We start from the raw sequence: 16,018 nt of genomic DNA, 5'->3' as shown, positions 1-16,018 counted from the left end.
CCATCAACCCGCCCGCCCACCACCGCGTACGGGGCCGGTAGCCAGCACGGCCCTCAGGAAGCAGAGGCAGGGGGCCCTTCCGGAGGGCGAGGCACGGCGGGGGCTGTAGTCCGCCCCTCACCGCCGCCGGGGCGGGACCCCCCGGGCTCTGCCCCCCACCGCAACAGGACCCCTTGGCCGCCTTCCCCCTCTCAGGGGCGGGCCGCGGGCGGCACCGCTCCCCCGGCTGGGCCCGCCGAGCGGAGGAAGAGGAGGAGGAGGAGGAGGGGAAGGAGGAAGGACTACATTTCCCGGCGGCCCCGAGGGGGCCGGGGCGGGTACAAAGAGGGCGCTACCTGCCTCGGCAGGTGAGTGGGTGGCTGGTCGGGACAGGGGTTCTTTTTCTCTGTCCCTTCCTCAGGTGTCGGCCACCGCCAGCCCGGCCGGGCCGGCTCCGGTCCCCCACTCCCCGCCCGGTGCGCCGCAGGCCCGCCCGGGAGTCGCCATGCCTTTCTCTAGCTCCGGCGCGGATGATGCCTTCGATTACCTCTTCAAAATTATCCTGATCGGGGACTCGAACGTGGGGAAGACCTGCGTAGTGCACCGCTTCAAGACGGGGCAATACAACGAGAAGCAGCAGAACACCATCGGCGTCGACTTCACTGTGCGCTCGATGGACATCGACGGCAAGAAAGTGAAGGTCGGTGGCGGGAGCGAGTCCGCGACACCGCCCCCCTCCCCGCCGCCGAGCCCGCCGGCCCTGCGGAAGGCAGCAGGCAAAACCCGGCTGCCTTTCTGTCTAGGGGTGCTGCTGAGGGGAGCCCTCCCTCGGAAGGGGTTCCTGGGGGATGCAGTTACCCTAATTCGGGTAGGGGCTTGCCCTCGTGGCTCCTGTGGGTCTGCCTGTGGAGAGGGCTCGCACTTTGCCCGCGGGGAGTTCTTTGAAAGGTGGCTGTGGGTTGGAGGGGGTGTCTCTTACCATCTTGTGAGATATGGGGGTTTGAGCTGGGACACTGAGGAGGGAAAACCCTCTACTTTGCAAAGACTCCACTTTGATGCATGCTTGATCTGACAGAAGATGAAGACTTGCAAGATAAACACCAATTGATAGCTAGAACTTACTTCCATGTGCAGAGGAAAGTTCAGATGCCTGCCCTTCATATAGCTTTGCTTTGCCCAGCCCTGCATTAGGATTTCTCTGGCTCTTCTTCCTTTCCTATTAAAAGGCTGTAATGCTCCATATCTTTTAGCAGTTATTTAAACTGGGTCTCTTGGCTTCATTGCAGAGCTGGGTTTACCCTTGCAGCTTTCTCTTTGGTCTGTGTAGATTGTATTTACAGGCATGTAAATGTCTCCTCAGATCTAGAGAGGGCAAAGCTATGTTGTGGGTGTAGTGGAGTGGGCTGGGACAGGTCTAGCTGCCTTCTAGACAAGGGGTTTCAACAGCGTAGATGCTGATGTCAAACACCTAGGAAGTGGCATTCGACAGTCCTTAAAAGTTCTATCCTTTCTCTTACAGATCCAGGTGTGGGACACAGCTGGTCAGGAACGCTTCCGGACAATAACCCAGTCATACTACAGGAGTGCCCATGGGGCCATCCTTGCCTACGATCTTACCAGGAGGTCCACGTTTGAATCCATTCCTCACTGGATTCACGAAATTGAAAAGTATGGTGCTGCAAACTTGGTCATTATGTTAATTGGTAGGAATCTAATTTTAAATATTATGTTGTATAGCTTTTCCTAATACATGTAAAAAACCCCTCCTTGCTTTCCCCTCTGCTACTTAAAGCATCTATAAACTGTGCATTAAAAAAGAATGCAGTTGTAATTAAAATAGATCAGAAATCGTATCAATTTCACCTGGGCTTAAAAATCAGGGAAGTCACAGCCTGGTCCTGACAGGACCAAGCCTGTTGCAGACAGTGAAAACTTTTTACTTGTTCTTCTCCTGCTGGAATAATGTGACAAACTTGCTGCTAGTCTCGCAAACAGGGGCAACCTTACTGAGGATACAACTGCATTAAGTTTGACCCCGTACTCCTGATGCGCAGGAATTTAGCGGCTCAGTAATTCAGGACGAAGGGGAATGCACAGAGCAACACAACTCCTTGTTCTCATCTTTCCTCTCTGTTCTTTTGATGTGCATGTGCCTTGCTCTGTAACGGGACTCTGATCAGGTAAGGCAGTAGATGGGGACATGGCTTTTCAAGAGCACAAAGTAGTCTGCTTGCATTCCTCCTCCTCGTCATTTATTTCACCACCATTCAAGAAACTCTGCCACTTGAGGAAAGGAATGGGTAGAAATTTCTGAGAATGGAGCTGGTAGGTAGGAAGCAGCATGGTTCTCTCCCTTTGTGTTTCAGGTTATCATTGCTCTTCCCTTCCACAAGGAAGAAGCTGCAAATGAGTGAACTGGTGTAGTAAAATGGCAGAGCTTTTATTTACATTCCGCTGCTGCCTGTTTCACTGTGGTACTGTGCTGAGAGCAACGCACGCAGCCACAGCAGCCCAAACTGGCTCTTGAGGATACGCAGCGCTGAGCCCCACAGCGCAGCAGACATGGGACCAAAGCTTCTGCTCATGCTCTTAGCAAATTAATTACTTCTGCTGTGGTAGTTCTTCCTCTGAAGGAAGAGACAACAATTTCTGACCTGCATGTAACTCAGGGCTTGAAATGAGTAAGGCGGGGGTGGGGGGAAAATCACTAAACCTTGGTAGGGTTTTTCTAAAGCTTTTTCTGAATCTAAAGAACAAGACCTATCTGTGCGTGTGTGGTGGGGGCTGGTGGTTGTTGTTGCTGTTCTTTTTACAAAAGAGATTCTGAAAATGGAAAAAATAAAGCTTTTGTCAGGGATCCAGCTTGGTGCTTTCTTCCAAAGCTGGTGCTGTTTGCTTTGCTTTGGCAGGAAGCCCTTGTACATTTAATTACATATAGTCATGTTATACACCTTTCTAGCATGAGGTTAAGGTTAAGAAGGGGGAAGAGGCTCTTTTTAAGGAGACAACCCTCAAGCAAGGTGTTTTTTGAGGGGGGGTTGTGGTTTCCTTTTGTGGGGTAGGGTGGGCTTTTTTTCCTTTTAGAAAAACTGAAAGGGACTTAATGGGAGGGGAGTTGGCTTAAATATGCTTCATAATCAAGATCTGAGTTTGATGAAGGGTTGTCTTGAAACTATGAATGTAGATTTCAGCCAGGTACTGCATGTACCAGAACTGATGATAATTCTACACATGCTGCAACTACTTAAATATACAAAGGCATTTTATCTAAGGTGTTTCATGACTTCTGACAGAATTTGACTAAACTGCTTCAAGTGAAAGTTAAATCTGTACATACAGACACTTAAGTATACATGTTAAGCATTAAGGAGGCTAGTGTGAATTCTTGTTGTCTTTGACGTCATCTTAAAATGACTGACTTTTATAAATAGGTCATGTTAAAATCTGATTAATAGCTGAGCGGGTTCTTCCTGGGTTTTACTGGGGTGTTTTTTGAGGAGATCCTCATGTTCAGGGCTGAGCATCCACTTTGAGATGTGTCAAGGTAACTTGACAACAGCATAACACATGTGGCTTCCACTGAAGGCTAAGTAAGTAATAAACCTTTAAGCAACATTGCTTTGCTTTACTGTTTGCAGTTGCTATAGCTACAAGATTGCTATTCTATTTTTAAGTATTTAACTTAAAAGCTACTTAATGTTTAAAACCACTAGGGAATAGGGAAACACAGTTGCTTCCAAATAATCCTCAGGCAGCACTACCTAGAGCAAGTAATTAGATGAACACGTTTTTAGATTTTTGTATTAATTTTAACACATTTGATATCATTATACGATTAGCTGCAGTTTTGATCCACATTCTATGTTTGTGGCTCTGATGTGCTCACATCTTGTTTTTTTCCATTAACTCTTATTCCTAACATTAATTCAACTTTGTTAAATAATTGATGTATTGCATTTAAAGATGAATTTTTGAGACACTAAATTACTGAATTAGCCATTTCCCTTCTTTTAAGGGAACAAGTCAGATTCCCTGGATAAGCGCCAAGTCCTGTTTGAAGATGCCTGCACGCTGGCAGAGAAGCATGGGCTCTTAGCTGTACTGGAGACATCAGCAAAAGAAGCTCAAAACATTGAAGAGGTGTTCACCTTAATGGCCAAGGAGCTAATAGCCCGGAATACCTTACAGCTTCATGGAGACAGCCCTCCGAACAGCATCTATCTTGATTCCAGGCCTGTGATTGCCAGTCCAAGTGTGGAGAAGACCCAGTGCCTCTGTTGAAGAGAGATTTCAGGAAGAGCTTGGAAGTCCTTGTTCTTCTGAGGCGGTTTGATTTCATTTTATTCAGTTGATGAAAGTGTGCTACATGGCCTCAAGCCATTTGTCTTGATATCTCTGCCTTGCAGTTTGGCTTGTAAGTACCTCTGGAGATGGTTGTTAGCACAGGCTGCCTCGAACATGGCAGCTGATACTTTAACATGAACTCCTGAGCTGAGAAGACTCAGGAAGCTGCAAGCCCTTGCCTTAACCAAAGAGAACTGTGAAAACTATTGCCTTTAATTATATCCTTAAATGATTTTCTGGCTGTGTCAGAAGATAAATTTGTACCAGAGATCTGCATTGATTTGACCTTCTAAGCTCTGTTGGTTGTTGTAGTGCAAGCACTTTATTCTTTACTAGTAGCTTTAAAGTCTCTGACACATGCTTAGATAGCACTAACCCACTGCTGCTTAAACTTGCACTGAGGGGTGGTCCTGCTGTCAGGCATGTAGCCACCCATCCTCAGGAACTTAGTAACACTTGTGAAAGAGCATATGGTTTCGTATCTGTACTGACTTCCTCACCAGACAAACCTGGAGCCATCCGTGGGGTTTCCTAGCAGGCAGAATGTGATACACGAGAATCCCCACCTTCTTCCTGGGGTGAGGAAAGTTGTTGTCTTTCATTTTGCTCTCTAATTATAACAGTTGTTTCCAGGAGTGATCTCTGTCTTGTTACATAGACTTGCTAGGAGTAATGAAGCTTCCAAGGCACCAGTAATGGCCTAAATCAATGCTAGGGTGAAAGGACTTTTTTTTTTTTTTCTCTCCCTCCCCATCTGTCGACTTTTGAGGTACTGATTTTTGTCAAAAGCCTTCTGTAGTTTGAGATGGGCCAATGGCAGGTTGAGAGCATGCCTGTGGATTTTCAAGGGAGTGTGAAGAAGGAATTAACGATGCTGTAAAACTCAGCAGGAAGGGGTAAGATGGTTTAATTAATGTAAACTTGCCTTAGCAGTAAGGGAGCAGTGTGGGACACACTGGAAAGCTACCCCTCACAAGTACATGTGCTACTGCTCTGGAGACTGAACATCAGGGTAGCAATAGAAGGTTTTACACTGCTCCTCCCAAATGCAAGCCCTGCTATTGGGGGCTCACTTCTTCTATGGATGAGAACTGAATGAAGGGTTTGAGGCTTGGGATTTCCATCTACTGCAGTAGATGGAAAGAGGGACGGAGAGGGAGGGAAGAAACACTGTACAGAGGAAGCTTTTTGACTGCAGTCCACATGTACTGAAGTGTGTCACTTAGTTACTGTTAAGCTATGAACTGGAACTCAAACTCTGTAATGATAAAATACAGTCTGGGTTACATGCAAAGAAGCCCTGCGAAGGCTGGTATGCTGCTAGCTTACCAGATGGCAGTCCACCCATGTTTCACAAGTTCTTGAAAAACAGGGGAAAACATGTAGCAAATATTTCTGGAAAATTTCTTCTGAGAAGCACAAAAAATAAAGCAGAATAAATCAATGATTTATAGTCTTGCAAATATTTCTAATATTATGAATGCTTCCTCTGGGCAGGTTCTTTACTATCACATGCAAAGAGCAGGGGTTCATTCAGCAATGTGTAAACTGAGGGAGAAATCTTTGATGCTAGCCCCTAAGTCTTTTGCTATATCCTGCTGTGGAGAAAGCATCTTCTTTGGGCATCCTCTTTCTGATGCTCACTTAATTTCATCTTGAGTTGGTACTAGGCTAGTAGTTGCATTTCAGGTTGCATACTTAAGCTACAGTAAACACCATAACCTTTCAAAGTAGGTGAACAAGTAGCAATCCAGCTTCCAAACAACTATTTCTACACCTCTTGCCACTAGGAAAACAGTCAAATGTAAGTTTAATATTATTGTATGTTTAAAATCCAAACTATTCCTGGTAGTAGTTTGTAACGTAGCAGTTGTTTTTTTTTAAAAAACTGCTAGCAAACTTCGTTCTATTTCAGCTTCACCAGAGATTAGTATTTGCTGCAAATACTAATCTTCCAGGAGACCTTTGTAGAAAAGTAGTGTGTTCATCTCCCCTTATACCTTTTAATTAGCCAAGAATTAGAGGAAGGATCTTGCCAGCAGAGCGTTAACCTTTGTATGGTTCATGGGGTTTACTGCCCTCACTAGATATTACCATATGAAGTTATTTTACTTACCCTCAGCATGGTGGCTTCTGCAGGCTGATGCTCCCTTAATGGCCCAGCACTGCAGGGTGCCTGCCGTGATCTTCCTGCACACATAGAGCTTTTGGCAAAGTCAGTCCTTCCTTGGAAGAAAACTGCAGGCTCAGGGAGAACACAGCTGTGCTGTGCCCTTTTCTTTAACAGGTGTGAGAGGCTCCTTGCTACTCTTTCAAGAACCTAGTCTTAAATACCTACCTGTTGTGCAATTAAACAGGAGAGTGACCTTGCTTGGTTGGTTCTGTTTGGGATCTTCCACAAGCCCTTTGGGCAGTTACAGGGAATGGTTCCTATAGGTTTGGGGTTTTTTTTAAGCTGTCCTTGTGAATGAGGAGTGAGTTGCACCAGTTGCTAACAAGGTTCTTCAGCGGTGTCTATTAGTAGACAGTATTATTCATGAGGTAATACAGGAAGAAAGCTATACGCTTAAAAAAAATCCCTTTACTAGAGCATGTTATTCTAGACCGTAAGATAACCACTAGACTAAAAAACAAGCACAGTGTAACTTCTGCAGTTGTGCCTTTCCCCACCACAGAGCAGATGGAAGCATGTGGCTACAACGCAATTAGCATTAACTGCTACAGAACCTTATAGGGATGTGTTTGTTCCCCCAGCACCATAAGCAAATCCAATGTACTTCTTGACAGCATCATTAATACACTTGTAGGAAGTGTTGCTTACTGTCATGTTTACAAATGCTATTCTAGAAACTGCTACTGTCCCAGTGTTAAGTGCAGCTTGAAGATGAGCTTATTTGTTAAATTTTTATCTACTTCAAAGAAGTATTTGAATCTTAGCTGTGGCACATTACTGATATCATAGCTATGCCAGATGAGACTGAAGCAGCACCTATCCACATAACAGGGTAACAAAAAACCCCTAGAAGTATTTTAAAATGGAGCAAACTCTGACACCTCCCAGAAGGTGACTGGTGTAAAAGCAAACATAACTACAGCCCAGTGATGTGTAAGGCACGTGGTGCTGCCTGTGTGGTCAAGCTTTTCTTTGTACATGGGGACAGGCTCTTAATAATAAAGCTGAGGTTCTTATCTAATCATTCCAGTTAATGTTTAAGTATAGTTGGAAAGGAGACAGAGAAAGCAATTTTCAGGCCCTGAATGGAGACAGAAAGCTCCATCTGGAGCCTTCTCTCAGGAAGGAGATGCATGCCTGTGCTTTTGGACAGGGAACGGGAACTGAAGTTTTCCCCCAGCCAGGTCAGCACTCTAACCACAGCCATTTTAAAAGTGCCCCATCCCAGCTGTGGGCTGCCAATGGGCAGATTTTTATATATCTCCATTCCCAGAACAGCACATTTGTCTGCAGGCGGGGGGCAGGGCACTGGCTCCTGAAGCTATTTTCAAGCACCTCTCTCAAGCAAGCATGTTAAGGACTGGAACTACACAAGGCACTGCTGGGAGACCAGAGTCCTTTGACAGTAGTTTTAGACAGGCCAAGAGCCCCTTTAACCTAGGAGTAATTCAACTTTTAATAGGAACTTGCAGTTTGAGAGAGGTAGGACTTTTTAAAGTCTTTTAAAGCACTTTTTCTAGTGCTGTTACTCCAAAATCAAAAGTAACTCAGCTGACTGCACAGGCTCTGCCAATGGAATCTCATCAAGCTGCTACCAAACAGGTGTCGACTCTAGAATGACTGCAGGTGACAAACAGCATACCCACAGAGAACAGCAACAACAGCAAGAAGGGGCAGAAACTTAGCGTATTTGTAATCCCACATTTCCTTGCTACAGTTGTGTCCATGAACATCCCTGCTTATTTTCACTGCCAAGTCTGTCTAGTTTTGCTTTCCTGAAGCAAGGCTCACCACAACTACAGTTTAATAATGCCTCTCTAATGCTAGCACTAGAGTAAGGCTGACTTTGTAGCAACTTGACCCCTACAGCACAGTCCTGTATTGTATCTCAGCCTTAAGGGGACCATATGTGGATTCTCTCTTGTTTTAGGCTGCTGCAGCATTAGTAATTCTGACTATACAAGTTTTGTTCCAAGTATGAGACACCCCATACCTCACAGTATCCTCCAAACAGAAACTGATTTTATACCTGCTGTAGTAGAAGAACCAGGCAACCCCTCAACAAGGTTCTAACACACCTTGGACTACAATTGGGAAGGAGCTGTGCTATCAAGGTTTGAACTAAAGCAGCAGAGGTTGTAAGAAGTGTTCTTTGCCTGTATGATCACTTTCAAACCAATCAGAATGGGCAGCAGATGTTTTGTACTTATCACAAGATACATATGGTTTGATATAAAATTTTGTATGTATTTTTGCATAGGGAGTAAAGTCAAGGCACTTGAAGTGAAAGCATGTTGGTGTTTTTGGTTTTTTTTGAAGATTTTTGTTCTGAAATCAAGAATTTGCTGGTGGATGTTTATGGAGTCTTTATCTTGACATTACTCTCATTGGCCTCTTCAGTTTCTGTACTTTGGATATTTGCTTAAGTGTAACACCCTCTGTATTTTTACATTAAAAATTTGCCTTAATTCTACTTAATTTATTCCTGTTCTTACAGAGGAAAACCATAGCAGCCTACTAACAGACCAGACTCATTTCAAAGGCTCTAACTCTTTGTAGACATTCCAGTTTAGGGGGGATTGGGGTGTGGAAATCGTAGTGCAACAGCAAGCTCAGAAACAGGCCTGCCACCAGCAAGGTTCAAACTGGAAGTGACACACAGCAGTACCGCTCAGTGACAAATGCATGCGGTTCTTTAACTTACAGAACAAGAACCACAGCACACTTCAAAGCAAGAGATCAACAGAAACTACCTGTCACCATGCACCTGACTACATCAGTCACCTTGCAGCTAAACAGAACAGCCTCTACCACAGCAAATCACTTTTGTGTATTCCCAGCTTCCCTGTAACACATACAGAAGTGAAGCTTAAAAAGAAGCAGCATCATCCACGGTTGTGCCACACGCACACCCACACAGAAAGTAAAGCATGCCGTTTCTGACCCCTTATGAGTGTGCTCTGGCTGGTAAGTTTATTACCTTTTTCCATCTTACAGAACACATCTTTGTTGAACTTCCATTTGACTACAGCTTTCCAATAGGATGGTTAACAAGTTAGGCTCACTATGTAGAGGAGGAAAGGCTAGTTCTGCTTCAAAGGCTTTCATTTTTTCTGTTCCTCCCTATATCAGTTTTAAATGTCATTTGCACAAATCACGTGATTTCGTCAGAGGGACAAAAATCCTTTTGTCCCTCTGAAACGTGCCTCTAGAAAAAAACCCAAACAAACCAAAGACTGTTTCAGACTGCTCAGTTAAACTTTTGTCATATCCCTCAGCATCTGAGTATGTTTTGAATAGTTTACTTCCAACATTATGTATTTCTGCAGAAGAATGCCTCTTTCTGAACATACATAGGCTTAAAGAAGCACATGGATTCTCAAAAAGTGGCCTGTACCAATGCTTGGACTCACTGTCCAAACAGCATTATGACAGGAACCTCTCAACAGAACACATACTGCAACTGACTGTTTAGGACAAAAAGTTAATACCATAGTACAGAACTAACTTCTGAGAAAGCAAGCCACGTCCACTCCCACTGATAGCCCCACATGTTCCTTCAACAGTTCAACTGTCTCAGCTGTCTGTTCAGGATGTGTTCCCTACATTACAGGCCCTTTGCTGGAAAGGTTATAACCACATTAAAATTCTGTATCGGTGTGGCACAAGTCTGCAGGAGTTAAGAGCAGGTGACAGAAATGCCTTTATATTTATATAAAACACACACGCACAAGAATAATTAATGAAGATGAAACACAAGCTTCAAAACTTAAAAGGACAGACTTTTTTTTTTTTTTTTATTTGGGAAAAGTGCTTCTTACAAAAGGCAGCTGCAAAACAATACGTTATAGACCTCAGAACAAGTTCTCATTCCATTTAAAAGTGAAAGGAGAGGCAGTCTAGGGGACAAGAGCAGCAGGAGAACAGATCACGGGGCATCCACGAGTCAATAAAAAACAGCAATAACGTAACGCAAGGTTAAAATTCCTGTGCTGGGGCTTTGGTGGCAAAGTAATTTCTCAATGCAAATTACAGCCAGAAACTGCATGACTGCCTTTGTAAGCAGTAACTCATATAAACTGAACAGCTTTACCAGGCAGCCTGCCCAACTCGGATGCTGAGGTATGCACACCTCAAACCAGCTGAGAGGCACAGCGATTTCCTAGCAAAGCTCGCAGCTTAAGTGGTTACACCAAGTTCTAAAACTTACAGAGCAATAAAGCTGAAGGGGCCTCTCTGGTGTTCCTCTGACCCACCTTGGCTAACCGGATTTCTGCTCCTGGACAACCCTAATCATACACATGAAAGAGAGCTGGCGTATTAGGGAGTGCCGTCTATTAAGTTAAGCGATAGTTAAGATCACAGGCTGGGCTGGGACCACTAAATCAGTTTCATGTCCAATTGGAGGCTAGACTTCATGCACCAAGAGGGGACAAAAGATGTTGTTTTTTAACTTACACAGAGTCTCCCCATCCTTGAGGTCCAACTCTACATTTATCTGTATATACACATAGAGAGTTCTCCTTTCACAAAGACATTTTCCTTTCATGCTAAACACAGTAAAATCCCAGAACGTTCACACCTGGTTCTGGTTACACAGTAGTAATAGTATGTGCAAGTAAACAAGAGACCAAAATCACAAATGAAGATGTGTACATGAGGGGGCTGGAACAGAGCTGATGCCAAAAAGTTATTTTTATCTGGCCTGAAGTCAGAAATATTGGTACAAACACAGAAAAAAGGCCATCAGCCAATTTACATCCCCACTGCATGGCCACCGCTCATTTTTGTATCTGGGCTCTTCAAAATGAGTGTGGAAGTCCTGTAAACACTTTAACCCTGGAACTGGGTGAACTCTGTTGGGTACACAGATGAAGCAACAAACCTAAGCTAACTGTTTGACAGTTAAATTCATTTTTACAAAAACTAACATTTTGAAGATTTATTTCTTGTTATTTGTTTAAACAGAGGAAAAACAACACTCCTGGGGTGGGAAGGGATGGGAAGAGACAGACCCTGGGTAAAAGTTATTACAACAGCACCTGGAATTGATCGGCCTGCCTAGGAGAAACACAGGCACTGCCACAACACCACAGGTAATAGCTACTGCCTGAAGCCAAGATGACAGTCCACACTCCACTGACAGGTGCTATAGATCCAAGTCATAATAATCTTCCAGCTCATCATGAAACAAGTCCCACTCATCCTCGGAATCTGTTAGCTCATCATCACCTCCTGCGGCCAACAGCATAAGCAACATCTCACCAAGCTCAAAGGTCACCACCTCATCCTCATCGGTCTCAAATGGATCACCGTTCTCTCGCTCCTCGATGAACTCCCAGAACCGGTTCCTCCGCTGGGCCTGCAAGTGGAACACAAGTATTTCCCCAGGTGACCAAGCAGTACAAGGTAGGCATCTTCCCAGGAGCTGACACGGTTCAGCCCCCAGCATACTCTGACACGCAAGAAACCACATTCTTCTTTCAGGGAGATACTGACCTCCAGGAGAATTTACCCTTACACACCCCTATTAATGCTGCTTAACATTTCTACTTCAGTATGTTGGTGTACTAGGAAAGTGTTTAAAATTCACTCTTTCCATCTTGGCCCCCTGCATTCACAAACTTTAGACCACTGCCTCCTTCAAATTCACCCTTACAGAGGTCTATCAGAAGAAAAAAAAAAAAAAAAAAAAAAAGAAAAAAAAAAAGAGTCAACGTTTCCCTGTCCTCTTCTCAAGGCAGCTCATTTAACACACAGCCCTCTTGCGCTCTCTCTGTATGGAAAGGACAAAAAACAGCAGCACTGACCCGGTATCTACTTGATGTTCCCACTTTGGGTCTCTGCGGCTCCTCTCGGCGGCCATCAGGATACGCATGCTTGTAAAAACAGTTTCCTCCGAACGGGCAGCTCCCACGGCCTTCGTCAAAATACCTGCATGGCTTGTTGCTGGAAAGGAAAATACCGCAACCCTTACTCACAGCAGACCCCAACCGGACTTCAGAACTGAATTTACCTGTAGTCCAAAAGAATCTCAGACACCATTTGGAGCTGAAGGTATTTTGTCAGTGGAACACCTACGCGCAGAAACGATGTATTACACAACGTGTACGGGTCGTGCATGCACAGGGACACCGATGGCTTGCAGCACACAAGCTCGTACTACCTTATGGCTACACCACCAGCATTTTCCACGTAGAAGTGATAGAGTGAGGTCAAAGAACATAGGAACAGCTTTGTGACTGTGTGTTTGCATGCATCTGTGGGCAGATAGGCAAGGACGCGCTTCACACGTGGTGGTGGAAAGGAGGTGTGAGAGGGCTTTACATCAACACCCTTTTTCTCCAGGCGTGCCTTTTCTCTGCTGTCCCAACTTGACAAATGGCTGCAGTGCTCATACCTCATTGCCTCCTTGTATTTCTGAATGAGTTTCTGCTTCTCTTCCTTCTCCTCCACCCAGTACTCACTTGGAATGACAAAGTTAGATGTGATCCGACATTCTGGGCAGGACCTGGGGAATGAACAGACTGCGCTGCAAAATTCCACATTACAGGGCGCTCTCTCTCCCCTATATAACAAGTCATGGCATATATCCATCTTTAAAGATGTACTGTACCCACACACTTCCTGTATGGGCTTTTCAATCTAGATTCTCTCTTACGCATGAAGATAACCTAACCTCTCTTCTTCAAGAACTCAATGGCAATGGCAGCTGGTCAGCTTGTCTCAGAGAAGTTTGAAAAAACACTTCACACAGACTCCTTTTTCTTTAGAATTAAATAAATTTATTTTGGTTTGATTTCTGTATTTATTTGATTGGAACTTCGCTCTTTTTTTAGAACAGCCTTTAAATGGAAAAACGTTTTACCAACTGATTAATGAACTAGGGCGGTAATGAATTAAGCAGCATACATTCTGAACTGGTTAATCTGTTTTCAGATTCCTGGCTGGGTGTCCAAGACAAACAGTAACCATTGGACAACATGCTACTAAATAAATGAAGTTATTTTCTACCAGTGAGCGAGTTTTGCAAACTTAATCCTTATTAACCAAATCAGAGCGTAAATGTTATCCCTAACAATTATTTTACTTCCGAACTAAAGTTAGTATGCATTAAATGCAGTCTCTGTGCAGTCTGCATCTGGAAGTCTGTTGCAAGTTGTCACAAGTTACTAAGATCTTCCATAGTAATAAAGCACAATTGAAATGGAAAAGTGCCTCACTTTATAATCTTGCTCTCAAATTGTTTAGCACTCCTCCACTTGCGGATGCACTTGAGACAGTAAGTGTGGCTGCAGTTGGAGAGGATCCCAAAGCGGCGCTCACTAGGATTAGCTTTCTCATACACCACCTCCATGCATATCCCGCACACCATGTCTTTGCTACGCTGGACGGCAAATGAAAGCTCCATGTCCTTCTCGTGAGCTTCAATGCAAGACTGAAAAGGAGACACAAAGAAAACAGCTACAGAGACAACTGGCCACCTGGTGAACTCCAAGCAGGTTTTTAAGCTCAGTTTTACTCTGCTGTTTTGCATAACAAATGGAGTACAATTAAGCTGAAAAATCTCTATCCTAAAAAAAAATTTGCTCAGATAGTGGGGAACAATCAATTCAGAGTTCAAATTCCTTTCTTCAGATGTTGCTTTTAAACCTGAGAAAGGCAATCTAGAAGACCATCCAGTTTTACTAGGCAAAGAACAAAGCTTTAGTATCTTTAAGCAGACTGCTCTCCCAGCACAGATAAGGAAACCCAGCTGCTTTTGAATATGGCTCTGACAGGAAACAGTCCAGTTTACAACAGGAATTGCATTCACGGCCTGACCTGCATGCATCTTCAAATGAAAAGGAATTAGTGACATGTGACTGTGGGGAGCTAGGAAGTAATAACTTAAAGCTGTTTAACACCAGACAATTGTTTGCTTACCTTTATGTGCTGGGATCTCTGCGCAGCATCAATTGGATGCAAGACCTGCAATCCACACATATCACACACATCCCCATGGATATACACGCAATTTTCTCCATAACGACATTCTCCTACTGCAGCGTAGGGGCACAGCTCCTTCTTTATCTCCACATCTGCTTGCTGCTTTTCGTATTCTTCCTCAATCACCATTTCCTGCAAGGGTGCTTCAGCGCAGGAAGGAGCAGCTGAGGACAAAATTAAGGACAGTAAGCAATACATTCAGATTTAGAGCACTGGAAATGAGAATACATCGTTTTAATGCAAAGTAAGCTTTGGGTAACCCTGCTCAGTTATTCAAGGAGAATAATAAACACAACCAGGGCTCATTTCAGTTCAAGTTCCGCACACCCTCAACCTGAACTAACAGTTAATTTCCCACTCAAGAAAGCAAAAACAATTTCTTCATCCTTCAACCTGGACAAGAATAAAGCTATCAAGGTTTCAGCAGTCAGATTCATTTACAGGCTAAGCCAGCACTAGAAAAATCTCACTAGTCCTCAGCAGCTGAAGTATATTTTTTATACAAACTCTGGTTTACCAACAGTTAGATGAGGTTACAAATCTCTCACTCCTTTGAGAATCAATTCCACATCAGCTAAAGTTAACAGGCTTTTTCCTAGAAATTACACAGCTGAAGCTATTCTTTTGAGTATCTGAACATAATATGAAAATTTGTACTTATAAATTAAAACCCACCCCCCTGTTTGAAATCCATGGTCTCTACTTCCAAAAGAAGTAACAGAAGTCACAACTACCAGTCAGTTTCTATTCCTCCGATGGTAATTTTTGCCACCATTTTTTCTAGTTAATGTTGTTACAGATTTTTTTTAACCTAGCTGATTCACGTGACTGCTGACATCTTGTTTGACCCTTACTGAGGAAGGGGAGTTTAGCAGATCATAGTATGGATGGGCAGAAGCCTACTAGACAGGCAAATGAGGCTGAGTTTCAAATGAATTGAGTGATACAGCACTTCTTTTAATGGGGCTGGCAAGATGATTTTCACCTAAGGCAATCCTGTATCTCTGGATAATACATACTTTAAAGGAAGAAGCATATTTGAAGCTTCTCTTAACAGAAAAATTTTCCAGAGTCACCTGCACTCCTCTCAAGGATATTTTTTTGTTGAAACTTTATTCAGTAAGGGTTTTATTCATTAAAAAACAAACCAACACACTTATTACTTGAGGTTCTTGAGAATAAAGGCTTTGAAGTCTTACCCCTCCAGCAACTGACTTAGAAACCCATTTATTTGCTATGCTGGTCCACAGGAGAGAGTAGAGCTTCACATCTTGACACAAAGAAAGTACAGATTTGCTACTTAAAACAAACAAACCACCACACAAAAGTCAACAAGCACAGTACAGAGTACAGCTACTAAATTCCAGCCCAGTCCACAATACCATCCTTGCACAAAAAAAAGTACAACCAGTCCTTCGTGACTAGACACCTAGTCGATAAGATACAGATCTATTAACGTTGGTCTCTAATAGTGGCTCTGGGTACTTCTACAGTATGAGATGGCAGGAGAGGGAAAAACATGCTAAAAGTGAC

The 16,018-nt window shown here is 43.8% G+C and overlaps 2 protein-coding genes across 3 annotated transcripts in view; one reads left to right on the top strand and one right to left on the bottom strand.

Annotated features, from left to right (window-relative positions):
* The first annotated feature begins 46 nt into the window (after nt 1-46).
* RAB19 (RAB19, member RAS oncogene family) lies at nt 47-8,969 on the top strand. Its single transcript, XM_075117397.1, has 3 exons — nt 47-679; nt 1,499-1,682; nt 3,995-8,969. Exons 1-3 carry the CDS (start codon nt 485-487, stop codon nt 4,258-4,260), a joined length of 645 nt encoding a protein of 214 aa, XP_074973498.1. The 5' UTR covers nt 47-484; the 3' UTR covers nt 4,261-8,969.
* Nucleotides 5,528-16,018, bottom strand: part of MKRN1 (makorin ring finger protein 1) — a 25,518-nt gene continuing 15,027 nt past the window's right edge. For both annotated transcript variants that reach the window (XM_075117376.1, XM_075117385.1), the window contains exons 4-8: nt 14,423-14,649; nt 13,720-13,934; nt 12,897-13,007; nt 12,307-12,445; nt 5,528-11,858 (exon numbers count right to left, since the gene is read on the bottom strand). In XM_075117376.1, the coding sequence (XP_074973477.1) occupies nt 11,646-11,858; nt 12,307-12,445; nt 12,897-13,007; nt 13,720-13,934; nt 14,423-14,649 (905 nt within the window). In that variant the 3' untranslated portion in view covers nt 5,528-11,645. The remainder of the gene's footprint in view (nt 11,859-12,306; nt 12,446-12,896; nt 13,008-13,719; nt 13,935-14,422; nt 14,650-16,018) is intronic.

This window comes from Phalacrocorax aristotelis, chromosome 1 (assembly GCF_949628215.1).
Source record: "Phalacrocorax aristotelis chromosome 1, bGulAri2.1, whole genome shotgun sequence".
NCBI lineage: Eukaryota > Metazoa > Chordata > Aves > Suliformes > Phalacrocoracidae > Phalacrocorax > Phalacrocorax aristotelis.
The sequence above is the reverse complement of the archived record's forward strand: the minus strand, read 5'-3'. Positions and strand labels throughout refer to the sequence as shown.

Excerpts from the sequence above, each read along its gene's own strand:
- RAB19 (XM_075117397.1), top strand. The coding sequence starts at position 485 with ATGCCTTTCTCTAGCTCCGGCGCGGATGATGCCTTCGATTACCTCTTC. Across the intron at positions 680-1,498 it reads TCGACGGCAAGAAAGTGAAG|ATCCAGGTGTGGGACACAGC; the intron begins GTCGGTGGCGGG and ends TTTCTCTTACAG. Across the intron at positions 1,683-3,994 it reads CTTGGTCATTATGTTAATTG|GGAACAAGTCAGATTCCCTG; the intron begins GTAGGAATCTAA and ends CCTTCTTTTAAG.